Source organism: Carcharhinus amblyrhynchos, chromosome 27 (assembly GCF_965287045.1).
Source record: "Carcharhinus amblyrhynchos chromosome 27, sCarAmb.v2.hapA, whole genome shotgun sequence".
Classification (NCBI taxonomy): Eukaryota; Metazoa; Chordata; class Chondrichthyes; order Carcharhiniformes; family Carcharhinidae; genus Carcharhinus; species Carcharhinus amblyrhynchos.
This window is the reverse complement of record NC_137350.1, coordinates 39,082,647-39,102,857: the sequence shown is the minus strand read 5'-3', so window position 1 is coordinate 39,102,857 and position 20,211 is coordinate 39,082,647. Positions and strand designations below refer to the sequence as shown.

General features: G+C 43.1%; 2 protein-coding genes across 3 annotated transcripts in view; one reads left to right on the top strand and one right to left on the bottom strand.

Annotated features, from left to right (window-relative positions):
* LOC145359231 (sorting nexin-11-like) overlaps positions 1-20,211 on the top strand; it is a 137,497-nt gene that overhangs the window by 46,542 nt on the left and 70,744 nt on the right. The window lies entirely within an intron of this gene.
* On the bottom strand, positions 1,174-19,533 carry LOC145359230 (uncharacterized protein C17orf113-like). Its single transcript, XM_080213724.1, has 6 exons — positions 19,485-19,533; positions 12,918-13,052; positions 11,186-11,353; positions 7,950-8,135; positions 6,704-6,883; positions 1,174-3,130 (listed from the first exon to the last, which is right to left on the bottom strand). The coding sequence occupies exons 1-6, from the start codon at positions 19,516-19,518 to the stop codon at positions 1,341-1,343; spliced, it is 2,493 nt and encodes an 830-aa protein (XP_080069850.1). The 5' UTR covers positions 19,519-19,533; the 3' UTR covers positions 1,174-1,340.

Here is a 20,211-nt window from a genome sequence, read left to right as displayed (position 1 = left end):
AGTACGTCCAGGGTCACTGTTGTCTTTCTTAGCACAGCTTTGCATCACCATGACATAACTGGAAGATGTAACAGGTAATCATGGAATATAAGAAATTTTGCCAACTGCAGTTTGAGAGTGTTGACTAGGGTTGCCTACTCTCCAGGAACTGAACATCAATCTCCAGTACATTGCTGGAAGCAATTTTAGGAGAAAAATCAAAGTGGAATTTAAAATAGTAATTTCCTTTAAACATTTTTATTTATTAATTATAAAGGTATTGTTGATGGAAAAAAAGAGGCTGTTTGATTGGCAAACAACGTCAAAATGGATAATAGTTTGTTTTTCAACTTGCTATTGGGCTTGTTGGCTAACCAGTTGGAGAGTGTGGGGGTGGGCCAGTGGAATGAGGAGGCCATGTGTTGACAGTCCCAGGAATACATCCAGCCAGAGTTGGCAACAGTGTAGATGCAGGCCTTTTTCATCAGTGTTGTCTCTCTGACTTCTCTCTTATCGCATCTGAGGGAGAAAGCGTGTGTGCAATGCAAAGAGGCCTAATGAAGGAAAGGGCTAAATAAATTAGAAACTGGGAACTTGTTGCATAAAGAATTATTGGCATTAAACTACTCAGATCTATTTTTCAGCACAGCTTTCCTTGACCAACAATGATTCATACCTGTTTGTAGAATCTTCTGGTCCGCAAAGTAGTTACCCTAAGAGCAGGCACAGCACCACAGAGCAGTTTGTTGTTTGTGAGACGGAGTGAGGTGTTTCTGAAAATGGGAAAAGGCCAGCTTATAACTGCAAGCATTATCTTTTCTTTAAAGGGAAACTGCTGTAGTAGTCAGTCAGTTACTGCAGGAATAGGCATGAGGGCTGAGAGAGAACCATGTATCCAGAAATGGGGAAGTCTATATAATTCATTATCAATAGTTAGCGACTTTCAGGAACAAACAGAAAAGGAGAGGAGAAAACAATTTTCATCAGATTACAGATCTTCTTTAAATAGAAGCAGACGCTGGAAATCTGAAAGAAATGCAGAAGATACTCGATAAACTCAGAAGGTTTGGCAGCATCTGTGAAGAGAGAAACCATCTGAACTCAGAACATTAACTCTGTTTCTCTCTCCACAGATGCTGCCGATCTGCTGAGCTTATTGAGCATTTTCTGTACAGATTTTCTTTGCCTAGGGTTTCTGTACGTTTTGGTTGTTAGAAAGTTCTTATTTCAGTGTGAAGCTGTATTTATTTTATTCCAAGGGTTTGCCCACAGATAGGTTTCCCTTTTCTTTCTTGCTTATAACAAACAATTTTTTAAAAAAAACCACAAGAAGCAGCACGAGTGTTAGTCTCCGCAAGCCTTTAACTCTTTTGCTGCTGTGCTTTGCTAGATGCCCACTTGGAATAGGCAGCTACAAAGTTGAACTCCTTGATTGGAGGACCGTGGATTGAGATCTTGATCAAATTCTCCAGTGACTTGCTGCTCAGTGAGTTTCCAAGTTTGGTCCTGAACACGTGTTGTCTGCTGAACGCAGCAGCCAGATCTGCAGTGGGAATTGGCAAAGCCAGGTACCGTTCCGCTAGTGAACTAACCACAGGAAACATCAGTTTTTGCTTGAGTGCAAGCTTGCACACATCCTTGGCATTAGTGAGCGCATGAACACCAGGCTGAGATTCTACGAAGTTCATGAAACTGACCAGCTCCTGTTTGCAGCTCATCTCAAAATCATCTTTATCACTCTCGTCAGAAAGTGAGGACAGGTAATCAGTCACAGTTTGAATGTGCCTGCTCTTGGAGTCAGAGGCGTGTGCGGGGTCGAATATGGCAGTCATCGCTGTTATGGTGGCTGCATCTTTGGATTCCGAAAACCTGGCCTGAAGGTCTCGTGTGAGATTTTCGAGGAAAGCCTGACAAGTGTTTTCTGCTTCTGTCCTCTGGTGGCGCCCTCCTTTTATCCGGTGATTCTGAAACATAAAGGAACAGTCAGAGAGGCTGTCATCCCACAAGTTGGGTGGCAGTGCAGCTAAGAGGTTCTTGAGCATCTCACCGGTTCTTTCAGCACTTAACTTATTAATCGTGGTGACCGTTGATTTCAACAGGGGGTGTACAATTGAGAAGTCAGTGTTGGGGGTCTGGTAACTCTTACACAGAATGTAAAGTTGATGGAGAATGTCAGCCAAGAAGTGACTACAGTGCAAAAATTTGTAGGTGCAGATGGTTTTTGCCAGTCCGGCACCTCTGGCTGACTGACTGTTCTGGAGTGCCGAGACAAGATTGCCAAAATTGCGGATTACAGCTTCCACCGATGCTCTGACTATAAGCCACCTGGATGGAAAAATATCCTTGAAAGGGCTGCTGTCTTTGTGCGTGTCTCTCAGTACTTTTTGCATAGCCTCAAGACCATCCCTGTTCTTTGGCAAATTGACAAAGTGTTGATAAATGGAATCAAGAGTTTGTTGGTACTTCACCAGATAAGGGACAGTGTCTGCAGCAGATACGCTGCTGAGAGCTAATCGATGAGCAATACAATGGATGGATAAGAGTCCAGGTGTCTGTGCCTTTAACTGAGTGACTACACTGTTCTTGCATTCAGCAGTAACAGCAGAGCCATCAATTGCAAATCCACACATCTGTTTCACGTCTAGATCTTTCTCTTTGAGCACATCGACTAACTGTGCCGTGATCTTATCTGCTGTGACCTCTTCTTGTAGTTTTTTGACTGCCAAGAAGTAAGTTTTGGGTTCGTACCCTCCTGTAACCTGCTCAATGATTCGGAGGTACACGAACAAGCATGGCTCTGTGAAACAGTCTTCAGACTCATCGATCAAGATGCTGAAACAGTTACTGGACCGTGCTCTTTTTAGGATTCCTTCATCTGTCACTTCAGCGATGGCTTGTTGGAATTCCTCGATTGACTTGTCGTAGGAGATGAGCTTGTCTGAGTGAAGTCCAGACAGGTCAGTGAGACCTTGAATTATGCACAACTCATTCAGAGCTTCTGTTGATGAATTGGGAATCATCTCTTTGGCCGCAAAATACACATTGCGCAGAGCATACGTTGCAGCTAGCTCAGCCTTTTTGTAGCATTCATCCTGGACCTTGATTTCGGCTGTTTTGGCAGAATGCAGGCCTCCTGCGTAGCTATTCTCACCTGAATTATTGGAACAGAATATATACAGTTAAACTTTCATAAGGATTCTGTCTCATGATGGGCTGTTGGCTTTGTGTTTTCTATGTACCTTGCTTAAACCACTCTTTATGTGGACCACTTAAGCTTTGATTTTTGTGATAGTAATTGTATAAACACTAATGGTAACCCATTCATTTTAAATAGGTTAAGATAGGGTCTAAAAAGACCTATTGATCCACTAGACCAGTTCCATACATGAGTTGTATCCCATGCAGACACACCCCACCTCACTGTGTGATCCCCTGAAGGTGGAAAAGCTCAAATACATTAAAATGGAAAAATAATCGAGAAAACTCCACTCCAACTTCTCCAAGCACCTCCTGCCACCACCCATATGATCAAAATTAATCCAGGAAGCAATCCTGGGCCAACTATCTTGTACCGGGCGACCTCTGTGCAAGCCGGAAACAGATTCAGCTCTGGCTTTAGGAATTCAGTGAATCCATGTTCACTATTCCTGTACCTAATGTGCAAGAGTAGAAAAGCACCAATTTCAACTATACAAGGTTGTGTCTTTGAGACCGGATAGTAGCCTCCCTTACTGTTCACTTGATGTATTTAAACAGCAATGATTGTAAAGTTGTGGTTGTAGAGTTGGTATCATGTGTCTGTATGCATGCAGTGTTTGGAGGGAGTCATTGGCTATTGAACAGGGGCTGAGCTCAGTTGCAATACCTCCACTGCTGGATGTGACTGAGATCATTAACTCAACACAAATTGTAAAAGACACTTGAGACCTTCTGAACTGTATGGCATTTCACTTCAGCAAGCAGTTCAGATGGATCATCAAGGGGATTGCTATTCAGACTTTAATGAGTACAGAGACCACAATTAATTCCAGTTCCTTGCCCCAGCATGTTTACTCAAGTGAATGTCTAGTTGAGGAACACAGGAACAAGAGGAAACAATCCAGTCTGTTGAGCAGTTCCACCATTTAATTAAATCATGGCTGATATGTACCTCAACAACAGTGGAACAATGGCACAGTGGTTAGCACTGCTGCCTCATAGCACCAGGGACCCCGGTTCAGTTATGGCCTTGGGTGACTGTGTGGAGTTCTCCCTGTGTCTGCATGGGTTTCCTCTGGTTGCTCTGGTTTCCTCCCATTCTCCAAACATGTATGGATTAAGATGATTGGTTATGCTAAATTGTCCCTTAGACCCCCTGATACTAACAGGATAAATACGGGGATAGGACCTGGGTGGGCTTGTTGTCAATGCAGGCTTAATGGGCCAAAAGGCCGCCTTCTGCACTGTACAGATTGTATAACTCTTTATTTGCCTTTGATCCATACCCCTCAATCCCTTCACCTTAAAAAAAAGTCTGTTCCTCTCAGTCTTAAAAATTTCAGTTGACTCCCAATATCTACAGCCTTTTGGGGGAATTCCAGGATTCCATACTCTTTGTGTGGAGAAATGCTTCCTGACATCACTTCTGAATGGTTATAAGAACAATAAGAAATAGGAGTAGGAGTAGGCTATATAGCCCTTCGAGCCCGCCCCGCCATTCAATAAGATCATGGCTGATCTGAAGTGGATCAGTTCCACTTTCCTGCTTTTTCCCCATAACCCTTAATTCTCTTGTCTATCAGAAATCTATCTACCTGTGACTTAAATATATTCAGTGAGGTAGCCTCCACCATGTCAATGGGCAGAGAATCCAGACATTCACCACCCTTTGAATGTTTTAGGTTTAACTCTAACTTTAAGGTTATGCCCCCAACCAGAAGAAACTGTTTATCTGTATCCATCCTATTAAATCCTTTTATTAATGAAGAAAGTTCAATTAAATTTTAAGTTCAGTGAATTCAATCTAAGTTTATGTAACCATCTTCGTAACTCTTAAAGCTCCAATTTCATTCTGTTGAATCTGCCCTATATTCCCCTTCTGAAGCCAAAATATCGGTACTCAGAGGCAGTGCACAGAACTGAATACAATACTCCAGACAGTGTCTGACCAAGGTTTTTTCCAACTTTAGCACAGCTTCTCCGCTTATTACTCTGGCCAGCCAAACATTCTATTAGCCTTTGTGATTATTTATGAGCCAGTTCAGCACTGACTGAAATTCAACATTTTTGCATTTATTTTCAGAATGTGGGTGATTCTGACAAAGCAACATTTATTACCCATCCCAGGCAGTAAAAATCTGTCATGCAGTTTGGACTGGAGTTATGCAGGCAAGACTAGGAAGGGGTGGCAGCTTACTTCCCTGAAGGACATTAATGAACCCACTGGGTTTTTATGACAACTTTGCAGTTTTTCTAGTTCTAGCCCACTTGTGACCAGATTGGGGCCGTTTGAGTCTGTATCACACAGGGCAGTGGATTTGCTAAGAGAGGTAGACTGTCCAGTCAGCACTGTGCTTCTATGGATGCTCAATGCCCACAAAAAAACATTTGATGCCCGAATTAAAACAGCACAACAGTAACTTGCATTTATATAGCTCTTTTAACAAAGCAAAACATCATAAGGTGCTTCACAGGGCTGTGTTCAAATAAAATCTGACAACTGAACCACATAAAGAAATATTTGGAGAGGTGACCAAAAGCTTGAACAAAGCATGAGGTTTTGAGCAGCAAGGTAAAGAAGTGAAGAGGTTTAGGGAGGAAATTCCAGAGCTTTGAGCTCATGCAGCTTAAGGCACGGCCACCATTCATAGAGCATTGAGAATTGGAGCTTCGTTTTATTCATTCATCGGATATGGATGTCATTGGCGAGACCAGCATTTATTGCCCATCTCTAATTGCACTTGAGAAAATGGTGGCAAGCTGTCTTCTTGAACCACTGAAGTCTATGAGATGTAGCTACATCCAAAGTGCTGTTAGGGAGGGAGTTCCAAGATATCCAACAACAGTGGCGAAATGGCAATATATTTCCAAGTCAGGATGGTGAGTGGCTTGGAGGGGAACCTCCAGGTGGTGGTGTTCCCAGGCATCTGCTGCCCTTGTTCTTCTAGATGATACTGGTTGTAGATTTGGAAGGAACTGTCTAAAGAGCCTCAGTGAGTTCCTGCAGTGCATCTTGTAGACGGTACTCACTGTTGTCATCGGTGATGGAAGGAGTGAATATTTGGGAGTGAATGGAGTGCCAGTTAAGCAGACTGCTTTGCCCTGGATGGTGTCAAGGTTTTTGAGTGATGTTGAATGAATGGCTACATTCATCCAAGCAAGTAGAGAGTATTCCATCTTACTATTTACTTGTGTCTTGTAGATGGTGGACAGGCTCTGGGGAATCAGGAGGTGAATTACTCACCTCAGAATTCCCAGCCTCTGATTGCTGTTGCAGCCACAATATTTAAATGGTGCACACGTCCAAAATTGGAGAAACATAGCGACTTCAGAGAGTTGAGAAAGCTACACAGATAGAAGGAGTGGAGTTAGTGTAGATCAGCGAGCACAGTGGATGATGGGTAAACAGGATGGATAGTTAAAGGTGTGTATGGGTACTGTAACTGTTGCTGGCTAGAAATTCTGTCTCTGTACTCATTGAAAGAATGCCTTGTGGTTCATTGAAACTCTTGTCACATGAATGTACCTTTGTAAAACTGACTTCTCTTCTTTGACATGGAGTCATCTCTCGCTTGCCCTCCATTTTGGTTGTGCGAAAGTTCTGCCCCTGGATCGATAGAATGTGACCCTGGGAGCTCACTGTATGGACCTCGAGAGGGGAACTGAGCCCCCAACTGCTGAAGCACTTGAGCCAGAGTCTGCTTTCCTGAGGGGAAAAAAAAATGCAACAAACATTTTATTTTTCTCTTCTGCACTCACCTTCCTGACTCAGTGGTACTGATTAATGCAGAGGCACAGTTTCGTGCTGTAGGCTGTGGTTACAATCTGACTAATGGGGCCAGTCTTTGCTGGTGCACTGTGTTAGCTAAATGAGTAGCACTTTCATCTCAGTTGGAAGGTTGTAGGTTCAAGTCCCACTCCACAGACTTGAGCATAAAAATTACAATGTATACCGGAGGCCTCATTTTCTCTCTACGATGGTTGCAAGTGTAAAGAGTTCTTCTCATTGCTTTGACCAATACTTATCCAATGAACATTAATATTTTGATTTTCCAATTGTTATCAACTTCCTGTTCGAGCATACTGTACACAAATTGACTGCCACATTTCCTACATTGCAGCATCTTAAAAGTACTTAATTGGTTGTAAAGCCTTTTGGCACATCATGAACCTGTGAAACATGCTTGTTTATTCTTTGTATATCAATAATAATAAAAAATGTCTTTCAGCATGGATGGAAAATTATCCTATAAGTATTTCATAAAGAAAAATTACTACAGAATCAGCCTACAATGCAAAGATAATTTGAGCCTCTTTTTGCCTATTATTAGCGACTTTCTGTCCCTCTCCCTCACACACCTAACAGTGGTATTGCCCCAACACTACATTGGAACATCAATCCAGATTATTTGTTTTTTGATTATTAGCTTGGAGGATGGCTTCTGACTCTCAGGCAGTGCTACCAACTGAGTCAGCCTAATGCTTAAATACCATTCAGTTTGTTGTATTTCGGAAGCTACAGAAAGGAAAATGTAAGGCTCTAGGATCCTGGTCACTTGGGTATGGCTTTGGAGAGAAAAGAAAGACTTGGACTTATCGTGCTACTTTTGCAGCCTACTCTGCAGGCTACAGTGGACTGTCAGCCTGTGTCCAGCGTGAATTTGAACCCACAATGTTGATTCAGAAGCAAGAGTGTTATTACTGAGCTACAAGTTAAGCCCATGAGAAAAGTTTCCAGTTTATAGTAAGTTTTTCTGTGCAGTGATTTGTACCTTTGTAAGAAGGAATGCTTTTGCTCTGATGTGCTTTGGGCAGGGACTCTTCATCTTCCAATATACGTTCATGCCTGTTGCGACCAGCGACTGTGCGATAAATTGGGGTCTTGGTCCTCATGATGTCATCCGAGGGATTGTCTGAGGAGCATGCTTCGTGTCTGTGATCTGGCAACTCTCCTGGCCCTGTCAGGTGGAAGACAATTGCTTTTGAATTGTAGTTGTCTACAGGAAGGTGTGATGCTGCCCAGCCTACCTATATTTTTCCCTCAACAGTGGTGACTAGCAGTGAATCATAGACAAATCATAGAATCCCTACAGTGCATTTGGCCCATCGAGTCTGCACTGACCACAATCCCATCCAGGCCCTATCTCCATAGTCCCATGCCTTTAGCCTAGCTAATCCCCCTGACACTACGAGGCAACTTAGCATAGCCAATCCACCTAATCTGCACATCTTTGGACTGTGGGAGGAAACCGGAGCACCCGGAGGAAACCTTTGCACACACAGGGGAATATGTAAACTCCGCATAGACAGTGACCCGAACTGGGTCCATAGTGCTCTGAGGCAGCAGTGCTAACCACCGTGCCGCCTCATATTAACATGTATGGAAATTTTACCTTTCCCAGTTTCTTTTCTTTCCCTCTCCTCTCCAAGTTCTTTGTGGGCTATAGTTTCACAGGCCTCAGCAACCCTTTCCTACCATCCCAAATCACTAGCTCTTCACTTTTGAGAGAGACGGTGAGTGTTGGCAGTTTCAGCCAAATCCAGTCTTTGTCTCAGGATATTCGAATACTCAGATTTTGACAGAAGTCATTGGAAAACACGAGAAGGGATCTGGCCTCCTTTTTGTTTTCCATAAACCTAACACAGTGAAACCCAGTGTGTTGGAATCCCTATTCTATGCCTATCAATCCCTCCATTCAGCGATGTAAGCTTTGGTTTAGAGGTAGCACTGTTGCTTCTGAGTCAAAAGCATGTGGAACCCCAACCCAGAGACTCGAACGCATAATCTAAGTTGACAATTCAGTGAAGTACTAAATTGTTGGAGGTGCCTTCTTCTGGATGGGTCATTAAACCCAAGGCATTGTCTTAGGTAGACATACAAGATGACAAGAAACAAAAAACAGTACAGCACCAGAACAGGCCCTCTGGCCTTCCAAGCCTGTGCCGATAATGTTTACCCATCTAGACCAACCACTTATATCCCTCTAGTCCCCATTTGTTCATATGTCTATTAAGACAAGTCTTAAATGTGGCTAACCTCCCTTAGCCACCTCACTTGGCAGTGCATTGCAAGCCTCCATCATCCTCTAAAAAAAATTCCCCCCTGCACATCTCCATTGAACTTTTCCCCCCTTATCTAGAATTTGTGCCCCCTTGTAATTGCCATTCTGCCCTGGGAAAAAGCTTCCAGCTGTTCATCCTATCTGTACTTCTCATAACTTTATAAACTTCTTTCAAGTCGCCCCCCCCCACCCCCAGCCTCCGCCTTTCCAGGGAGAACAATCCCAATATGATCAATCTCTCCTCATAGCTAATATCCTCCATACCAGGCAGCATCCTGGTAAACCTTTTCTGTACTCTCTCCAAGGCTTCCACATCCTTCTGGTAGTGTGTTGACCAGAATTGGACACAGTATTCCAAATGTGGCTTAATCAACATTTTATACAATTGTAACATAATTTGCCAACTTTTATATTCGATGCCTCATCCAACGAAGGCAAGCATGCCATATGCTTTCTTCACTACCTTTTCCACTTGTGCTGCTACTTTTAAGGATTCCCAGATCTCTCAGTGTGTCTAACTCCTGATGGTCATTTATTTTACAGCTCCCTTCTGAATTGGATATATCATAATGCATCACCTCGCATTTGTCTGGATTAAATTCCATCTGCCATTTCTCTACCCAATTTTCCAGCCTATCTACATTCTGCTGTATTCTCTGACAAAGTTCATCACTATCTGCATTTCCCCCAATCTTAGCATCATCTGCAAACTTGTTAATCAGATCAACTACGTTTTCTTCCAAGTCATTTATATATATTACAAACAGCAGAGGTCCCAGCACTGATCCTTGCGGTGCACCACTAGTTACAGGCCTCCATTCAGAAAAACACTCTTCCACTGTTACCTTCTGTCTTCTATGGCCAAGCCAGTTCTGAATCCATCTAGCTAGTTCTCCCCTGATCCCATGTGATTTAATCCTTTGCACCAGCCTGCCATGAGGGACCTGTCAAATGCTTTACTGAAGTCCATGTAGACAACATCCATGGCCCTTCTCTCGTCAATCATTTTTGGAACCTCCTCAAAAAACTCAATTAAGAGCAAAGAAAACTCAAGGTCTTTTTCTGTATTACCATTTATTTCCTTCAGTCCTGTACTGTACCGTCACACATAACAAATTCTAAAAACGTTTAGATTTCCTTGTCATCATAAGAGAGAGAAATCATTCAGTTGTCTCTAATGCATTCCATCTTCATGACCACAAGCCAAATCTCCCCAGCCACAAGCCCCATTTGATTATATATTTTCTCCTTTTCTATGTCCTACCTTTTCTCATCCATAAGACTGGCATCTGGTCTCTTCACCCCATTTCCATTAAACTCCTGGATCTGCAAGCTAGCTGTGAATGGTTCCTGCTCCCTTTCAAAGCCACAGTTATCAATTCTTTCCTCAAGAACCCACCTTCAAACTCCATGATTCTAGAATACATTGTCACCTCCCAGATCTGAGGCCATCTCTCCCCAACTCGTTGCTTGAATCCCTCCAACTTGGTTATCACTCCTCCTCAAGTACTGAAATGGGCCTAACCAAATTCATGATGGTCATTTTCTGTACTGATGACTGGTGTGTTACCTACCTCCTTATCAGTGTGGAGGATTGATTTTATGATTTTGATTTGATTTCCATGTAAACCATGACCGTGACTCCTCAGGGACTACAAGAAGTCACTGTTTCCACATTAACTCAAATGAACCAAACCACTTATATTCATAAGATGCTGAGCTTGTCAATGAAAGATGATTAATGAGTAGAAACTGAGCAGCATTTCAAAAAGGTGCTCACCACCACCTTCTCAAGAATAATTGGGATTGGGCAATAAATGCTGGTGTAGCCAGTGACATCCGTATGCCATGGATGAATTAAAAAGAACAGGGCTGTTTTCTAGTTAGGGCTAGCCTGAGCTACTCTGATTATGGGGAGAGAAGATCACAGACAAAGAAGGTCTCACCTCTGTAGAATGCATAACTGTGGATAGGCTGTTGAGGACTCTCTTCTTCCTTGACTCGTTTTATAGTGTGATGGGTGCTTGCTACCCGATGAATTGAAGGTTGTGTCAAAGTGCCTTCATCAGATGAGGTGTCTGATGAGTCTGAGGTAAACTGCTGATCTGAAGAAACTTTTGGTAGAAACAAAACATTGGGTGAAGGCTACAAACTTTAGAAAGTTCAAAGAACGAATAATAAATCTTTCAAAGTAAAACTGACTCATAGGGAGGCGACGAACAGCTAAGCTTAGATCAGATTTTTCCTGAGGTTGTGCCAGTGTTCATCCCCAAGCATTCTAACAATGCTAAAATGAGGCACAGTCCCATGATTGAGCAAGATGATGAGATGGAACCGATTGGTAGTAGGGTTATTAATTTACACCATGTCCTACACTGTGCTTAGCCTGAAGTGAGCAGGTTCCTTTCATTATTCAATTGGACTGCTTATGCTGCTATTGCCTCAATCAGTGACCATAACCAATATCTGCTTGAAACACACCTGCATTGTAAACTTGCTTCAGTGGAAGCGACAACACAATTAATGACACCACGAAACATGTAGCAAGTCTCCCTAACCATGAACTCTCTGAAAGCAAAGAGTTTGTTGTTGCACATTGTTTCGATTGTGGTGTGCCTTTGTCCTGATTTCAAACCCCCATTTACCTTTCAAACTTACCATCTCTCATTAAATTGTACATTTAAATACTTTCTTTATGGCAACGAGTGCTGTAAGAAGTGGGATTGTCGTACCCCTCTGCGCTCCAGTTATCCTGCACGGAGGCAGCTGGGGGTGCGCTTCGCTGCTCCTGTCTCATCCAGCCTGAGAGAGGAAGGTTGGGTATGACAGGGGCTTTGAGACTTCAATGGGGTGATTTTCCCCAGAGTGGCAACCCACCAGAGGTAGTCACTCTGAGAAAATAATGGGCGTATATCATCTTTTTAGAAATTCATTTACAGGATGTGAGGGTTGCTGGGAAGGACAACTTTTATTGTCCATCCCTAGTTGCTGTTCAGAAGGTGGTGGTGAGCTGCCTTCCTGAATTGCTGCAATCCCTGAGGTATCCACAGTGTTGTTAGGAAGGGAACTCCAACCAGGATGGTGAGTGACTTGGAGGGGAACCTCCAGGTGTAGTGTTCCCAGGTATCTGTTGCTCTTTTCCTTCTCGTGGTAGTGGGTTTGGAAGGTGCTGTCTAAGAAACTTGAGTTCCTGCTACTGTGTGCCAGTGGTGGAGCGATTGAATGATTGTGGAATGTTTTTAACCTCACCACACTCTGACTTGTGAGCCATAAAGAGAGTCATTTTCGTTTAACTTTTACTTTTGATCTCATGTACAAATTAAGAAAAAAAGGCAGTAAAATAACTAATCATCCCTAGGAAACTTTGAGGTGGCATAGCATTGGGAAGCCACCCCAACAGAGTTTTCCAAAGCTTTCCCAGCGCCACCTTCTTGCTCCAAAGCTCTCTCTTAAGGACCAGGAAGATTCTGCTCCTCCTGTAGTCAGTGTATCCAGATTTTCACAATGAACTTAAACAGAAGCCACAAAGCAGCAGTTATTGCTGATCCTGATCCAAGTCCTGTAGGGCATGGGACCAGCTGGAATATTTAACACCCAATATCAATTTTGCCATGTATTTTAGACAAAAGCTAAAGTCTGACTTGCCAGTTTTTTGCTTGTTAATGGGGAAATTCTTACCTTTGTAAAGCTGATAGGTGTGACTGCAAGAATCCTCCTCTGTTTGAACTTGCTCTGCCTTTCTCTGGTTGCCTGTTGCTGGAGATTCATTTGAGGTTCCAGGCATCTCTCGTTGACTTCTCAGATCTAATGGTGCTGGGAGGATACAGTTAACAGGAATAAATATAAGCATTTGCATATTGTAATGTTGCATCAACAAAAACTTGATTTAGATAGCTCCTTTAGCACAATAAAAATTCCAAAGTACTTAACAGAAAGGTTGGCAAATTAGACCATAATAAGTAGAAACAGGAGTGGGCTACTTAGCCCTTTGAGTCTGCTTTGTCATTTAATAAGATCATGGCTTATCTAATGCTCACTCCATCCATTCTCCTGCCTTATCTCTACAACCCTTAATTCTCCTCCTGTTTAAAAACGTTTGACCTCAGTTTCTAAGGACTTGGCCTCCATAACTTCCTGAGGTAAAGAATTCCAAAAATTCACCATTAATTGAGAGAAGAAATTGTTCCTCTAATTCATCTTGAACGAACACTTCATTATTCTGCGACTCTGCCTACAAGTCCTCCACTCTCCCATTGTGGAAACATTCTCCCAACATTCCTCTTTCTAACTCCCAATACATTTTCACACTGAGCTACAGAAGAAGCGGTTAGAACAGGTGACCAAATACTTGATCAAAAAGGCACATTGTAAGGAATGTTGAAGAGAGAATTAGAGTCAGAAAGATTTAGGAAGGGAATTCCAGAACTTAGGGCCAGTCAATTAAAGGCAATAATACAGCAATGAATGAAAATCAGGATTATTCTTCTTTTTGTAGGGGTAGCACATTGGCAAGTGGTTAGCGCTGCTACCTAATAGTGCCAGAGACCTGGGTTCCATTCCCAGCTTGGATCACTGTCTGTGTGGAGTTTGCACATTCTCCCTGTGTCTGTGTGGGTTTCATCTGGGTGCTCTGGTTTCCTCCCACACTTCAAAGATGTGCGGGGTAGGTGGATTGGCCATGCTAAATTGACCCTTAGTGTCGGGAGACTAGCTAGGGTAAATGCATGGGTTTATGGGGATAAGGCCTGGGTGGGAGAGTGGTCGGTGCAGACTCGATGGGTTGAATGGTCTCCTTCTGCATTGTAAGAATCTACCTGTGAATTAGCTCTCCTTTTTGCTTCTCTTTCCTTCCTTTCCCCCTTCCTTCTGTTGCTTTATTCTACCTTTTATTCCTTTTGTCACTTTCCATTCCTCCAGACTCTCACTGTCCCATCTTCCTTTTCTATACATCCTCTCTTCCTTTTGTCCTTCTCTTCCTTTTCTTCTCTTTAGTCTTTCTTTTCTTCCATCCTTTTCTTTTTTTCACTTCCTTCTTCCTTTTCCTTGATTCCTTCCTTCCTTTGCTTCTCCTTCTCTCCTAAGCCATTCTAATTCCTTTCTGTTTATTTCCTTCCTATCCTATTCATTTTATCTTGATCCTTCTGGAACATATTTTGAAATAAATTCTTACTACCTTTATCAAATTTTCTTAAACGAATAATACTTTATTGAAGGCCCAGAGGAGAGATTAAACTTGGGATAGTCTTGTTCTGTATAGCGAATGGTACCCAACACTTTTACTCACTCCTTCCAATTGTCATGGGAATAGTGGGTGCAAAGGCATTGAAATATCCAATCAGCTATGATTGTATTGAATGGTGGAACAGACTCAACAGGCTGAACGGCTTACTCCTGTTCGTCTATCCCTATGTCTCTTCATCTGCCCTTGCTGAAGGAATTGATTCATACTGGTTATTCCTCAGATCCCAAACTAGAAATTGAGTATGAGTAGGCTGTTGAACTGCAGGAGCATCACAGATCTCAGATAAGCTGAATTATGGCTCTCCCTGATGTTCACTCACAGCCGTGATTGTGATCAGGAGCACCGACCCTGGTCGATTTTTCTCCTCCCTAACTCAGGACCATTGAACACAATTGTAACACTGCTGCCAACAAATAAATAATTTAACACAGGTCAGGGATTGAATCTAGAACTTTCCTACTCTGTGTGACTCACACTGCTTTAACAGCTCGTGTAAATGGGGGGAAAGGAGATGTAGGTGAAAAATTGTTGCATTATTTCTTGATTAAATTTGCAGTGATAACTCCGCAATCGTTTATCATTTTTTACCAATATTATTCTGCATTGACACAAAGCACAGAAACTGAACCGAACCATCTCCCTTACCCCAAATAAAATTGAAACTATATATTCAAATATGGTGCGATTTCAAAGAGCGATTACAACCATCTAATCTAATCTGTGAGTTCAGACACCTGTTATAAACTGGTCTTGCTTTGCTCTGCTGTTTCAAAATGTCATTTGACACCCCCCCGCCACTCCCCAAGCCCTGATTAATGCTTTGTAAACAGAGAAACATGAAGCAGGAGAAAGCCATTTGGCCTTTGAGCCTGCTGCACCATTCATTTTAATAATGGCTGATCATCAAATTCAATATCCTGAACCCCTCCCCCCCCATATCTCTTGATCCCTTTAGCCCCAAGAGCTATATCTAATTTCTTCTTGAAATCAGAACATTTTGGCCTCAACTACTTTCTGTGATAGTGAATTCCACACGTTCACCGTCTTCTGGGTGAAGAAGTTTCTCCTCACCTCAGTTCTCCTTAAACTATGATCCCTAATTCTGGACTCCCCCACCATCGGGAACATTCTATCTGAATCTACGCTGTCTAACCCTGTTAGAATTTTATAAACTTTTATGAGATCCCCGCTCTTCTAAACTATGAATATAATCCTATAAACCACTCCAGAGCAGCTGTTTTTCTCAATTTAAAAGGACTGCGTACTGATCACATAACCCAATTGGGAAATGTATCCCATTATGCCTGGCGATGGGCTGGCTGAGTAAGAGAAATTGGGTGGGATTTTACGGCCTCGCTCGATCAAGATCAGAAATTCCTGCTCGAGACAACAGAGATTTCTGCTGTCAGTCCTTTGCCCCCATCGATTCCATGGCAGGCAAGGTGGTAGAGTTCTGGCAATGTATTACAGGAGATGAAAAGAGTGCTGCCAATGCAGTGCAGTTCATTATTGGAATTAGAAGCAAATTAATCTTGTTTACTATCTGCTGCTGTTCCTCGACCTTGTCGCTTGTTGCAAAAGTCAAAACCATGAGATCCATGGAGTAAAATTCAATTTCCGAACGCTTAATGCAGGTATTGGAGGGCTACGGGGGTTTATGTCGTTTATGTCATTTATGTTGCTGCCGGTTTATGTTCAGAGTCACTAATATTTTAATGGAACCATAAGTAAAGGTTCATTATTTAACCATGGTGTGAGTTTGCTGCTGCAAGGGCGCTCACTCCCTCCATGCACAGACGCACATTCACGCTCATGCTGTCTCTCACAAATGTACACATTCTCACTATCGTATACCATTGCTCATTCTCACACAACTCATCCTCATTCTCACACAGATTCTTCTGGGCAATCATTCACCCTCTCGCACACATTCACTTACTCATTTGCACTCTCTTGCACACATTTGTTCATCTTTATTTACTCTGTACAGTCACTCATTCCTGCTTTCACATGCAAAATCTATCACCCTTTTGCTGTTTTCTCTTCCTTCGCCTGAAGATGATATCTGGTTCTGGATATGGGAAGCTCACAGAGCAACCATTACTTACATGAGTCACAACGGTCATAAAGAAAGACACCCTGGGTGAGGTGACTGAAACCCAACATTGCCCCATTTCCTCAGAGGTGAAGGTTAATAATGAAAATAAATTGCTCATAAAATCTGAGGCGATTATTTTTCCAGATGGAATAATCTTACTGAGGCCAGTCTTCCATCACCAATCACTCTTTTATTTACAGTGATACCTGAATATTAAAGAGTAAAGATCGGTCCCAAGTGTATTGACTGGGGCCTGAGTGGAGCCAATTGGTTTTAAAACCCTCTCACCTCTGTTGTTTCTTTGCTATTGGGCAAGCCTCCACTCACTTCATGGGGAGCTCATATTTAGCAAGGCCCATAGGAGATCTACTGATGATCCCCTTTGGCCATTGTAACATTGTAACTGGTGCAGCGACAATAATCTCTCCCTCAATGGCAACAAAATAAAAGAGACAGTCATCAACTTCAGCAAGAGTAGTGGAGGGCATGCCCCTATCTACACCAATAGGGACAAAGTAGAAATGATTGACAACTTCAAGTTTTTAGGTATCCGGATCACCAACAACCTGTTCTGGTCCCCTCTCCCCCCCCCCGTGCAGATGCTATAGTTAAGAAAACCCACCAATGCCTCTACTTTCTCAGGAAACTAAGGAAATGTAGCATGTCCCCTACAACTCTCACCAACTTTTACAAATGAACCATAGAAAGCATTCTTTCTAGTTGTGACTCAGCTTAATATGGCTCCTGCTCTGTCCAAGGCAGCAATAAACTACAAAGGGTTGTGAATGAAGCCCAATCCATCACGCAAACTAGCCTCCCACCCATTGACACTGTCTACACTTTCCATTGCCTTGGAGAAGCAACGAGCATAATCAAGAACCTCAGGCACCCCAAACATTCTCTCTTCCACCTTTTTCCATTGGGAAAAAGGTACAAAAGTCTGACTCAAACGTAGCTACTTCCCTGCTGTCATCAGATTTTTGAACGGACCTACCTCGCATTAAGTTAATCTTTCTCTACACCCTAACTATGACTGTAACACTACATTCTGCACTCTCTCCCTTCCTACTTTATGTATGGTATGCTTTTGTCTGTATAGTGTGCAAGAAACAATACTTTTCACAGTACACTATTACCTGTGACAATAAAGAATCAAATCAGATCCCTCTGCCTTCAAGTCCATTTCTTCCCTGGTACTTCTGCCCCACCTTGGCGGTCGGCCTGGGGTTATTGGGAGGCAAGACCAGTTCAGGAACTGTGAAGCAGATCGGAGATCTTTGCTTCCAAAGGGAGCACCATAAAGCCAGTGCCTCTGGCTCTTCTTGAGAACTCACTGCATTAGGGCCACTGGTCTCTTTTGCTTCCATTTTGGAATCCAGAGGGGCAGGTGGGGAATCAACTTCTATTTGAGACTTGATACTGGCAGTGGTGTCCCCATGGCTGGTAATGAGGCCTGTATTGGCACAGGCTCCCTATTTCTGAGGTGGTCCAGTGTTTCATGACAATTTTGCCCTGCACTTGGACCTTATGTGGCTTGGGACCTCTTCTCCATTATGATCCCAGGAACCCAACTGAGGGCTTTCCTGAAGTTCGTCACATGGATTGGGTCGACAGTTTTGAATGTTCTGTCTGTGTGTATAGATTTTTGGTTCTTCGGTGTGTTTTGTTTAGACAGGACTGACTACTTTTATGCAGATACCAGCAAGGTGTCCAAAATATTGAGGATCATCACAACTTCTTCCATAGCTGGTGGAGGACTGGGCTTCCGGGCAATGACTGATGACTCAGTGTATCGATGTTACTGATCCAGGTCCTGGACTGCCAGTAACAAGGCCCAAGTCTGTAACCGGGCAGAGGCAATGGCGGGTGGGTATTGCCTGATCTTTATTGCCTTGCCGGCCTGATGGAGCCAGCTGATTTTAATTCCCCTTGTGCTTCTCCCCTATTGGGCAAGCCTCCTCTCGCCTAATAAGTGAGTTCGTATTCAATGAGGCCCACAAGAGAGATCTAGTAATGATCCCCCGAGGCCATCATAACACCAGGGTTTAGTGAAGTGGAATGGAGAGACGTGGTGGGTGTGGAGGGTACAGTTGTGCATCAGAAACACTGACCTTCTCACCAATTGAAGCTTATCATTCCAATTACTGCCCAGGTCGAGATCAAGTCAGCCAGTGCAACACAGAGATGGAATCTGGGACTGTCCTGGACTATGTAGTCCACTTACTGCGTGAACTACCCAAGGAGCTCTGTTCATGAGCCTTTCATCTTGGTTAGACCACACTTGAAATACTGTGCACAGACTGGTCCCCATAGTATAAAAAGGACATAGAGGCACCAGAAAAGTACAGAAAAGATTTAAAAGAATGATACCAGAACTGAGAGGCAATAGCTATCAGGAAAAAATGAACAGGATGCGGGCTGTTTGCTCTAGAAAAGTGAAGTTTAAGGAGTGACCTGATCGAGATCTTTAAGATTTTGACAGGAATGATGTAGAGTGTATGTTTCCACTTGAGAGACAGACCAGAACTAGGGGTAATAAAGACAAAGTGGTCACAAATAAATAAAGAGGGAATTCAAAAGGAAATTCTTTACCTAGAGAACATTTAGAATGTGGAACTCGCTACCAGAGGGAGTGGTCGAGGTGAATAGCAGAGTTGCATCTAAGGGGAAGCTAGCTAACAACTTGAGGGAGAAAGGAATAGCAGGAGATGCTGATGGGGCGAGATGAAAAGGGATGGGAGGAGGCTTGTGTGGAGCAGAAGTAGCCTCACAAGCCTATTGGGCTAAGTGGCTTGTTTCTGTCCCATAAATTCCATGCTATTACTTTATTATCAGCAAAGGAGACAATGAAGCTCAGTTCTGTGCTCTGGCTGCTTTCAGCAGTCTTCCCTTCTGTAGCACCCACCTGTATAAAACTGACAGTTATGGCCGGGTTGCATGGAAACCTCCTCTTGCTTGATTCGCTTGGGTTTATGTTGAGTGACTACATCTCGCTGGATTAAGGGGTGTACTGAAGGCATCTCATCAGAGGAGCTGTCAGTAGACCCAGCCCCCATTGCCTGCCATGCCCCACGCTGACCACTGGGAACCGGTGGAAACACGGCAGCTCCTGGAACAAGAAAGGGTCTGTCAGCAGTGATACTGTAAGGACAGAGGAATTCAGCCTGCCCACTGGTAGATCATCGTTCAAGCCACAGCCAAATAAAGCAGAAGATAAACAAAGAGAAATTCCACTTGGCCGCAAACAATCAGGGAATCATCAAAATAATTTGAGCCGGGGTGATGTCAGAGAGCCCTGCTTCACACAAAGGGTTGTGAAAATCTGAATCTCCTCGAAAAAGTTATTGACACTGAGGATGAATGGAAAGATTTTAGTACAGTCACAAAATTAACCAATATATAAATAGAGTTTAGACCAGCCAAATCCTAATTGAATGGCGGCGGAACAGCTTAGAAAGACTGCATGGCCTTTGCTTGTTCTTATCCATTTGTGAACACGTACAGGTATGTCAAATATAGAAAACTGAAGCAGACTATTAGGCCTAACCAATTAGTGCTAGCATTTACGCTGCACACAAACATGTTCCCATTCACACAGCTCTCCATTCCTGGTTATCAGATCACATGATGTG

Bases quoted from the DNA above. Each gene is read 5' to 3' on its own strand.
- LOC145359230 (XM_080213724.1), bottom strand. From the start codon at position 19,518: ATGCAACCCGGCCATAACTGTCAGTTTTATACAG. The intron at 11,354-12,917 runs GTAAGAATTTCC...TTCTACCAAAAG, and splicing joins CACCTATCAGCTTTACAAAG to TTTCTTCAGATCAGCAGTTT. The intron at 3,131-6,703 runs GTACATTCATGT...CCAATAATTCAG, and splicing joins GAGAAGTCAGTTTTACAAAG to GTGAGAATAGCTACGCAGGA.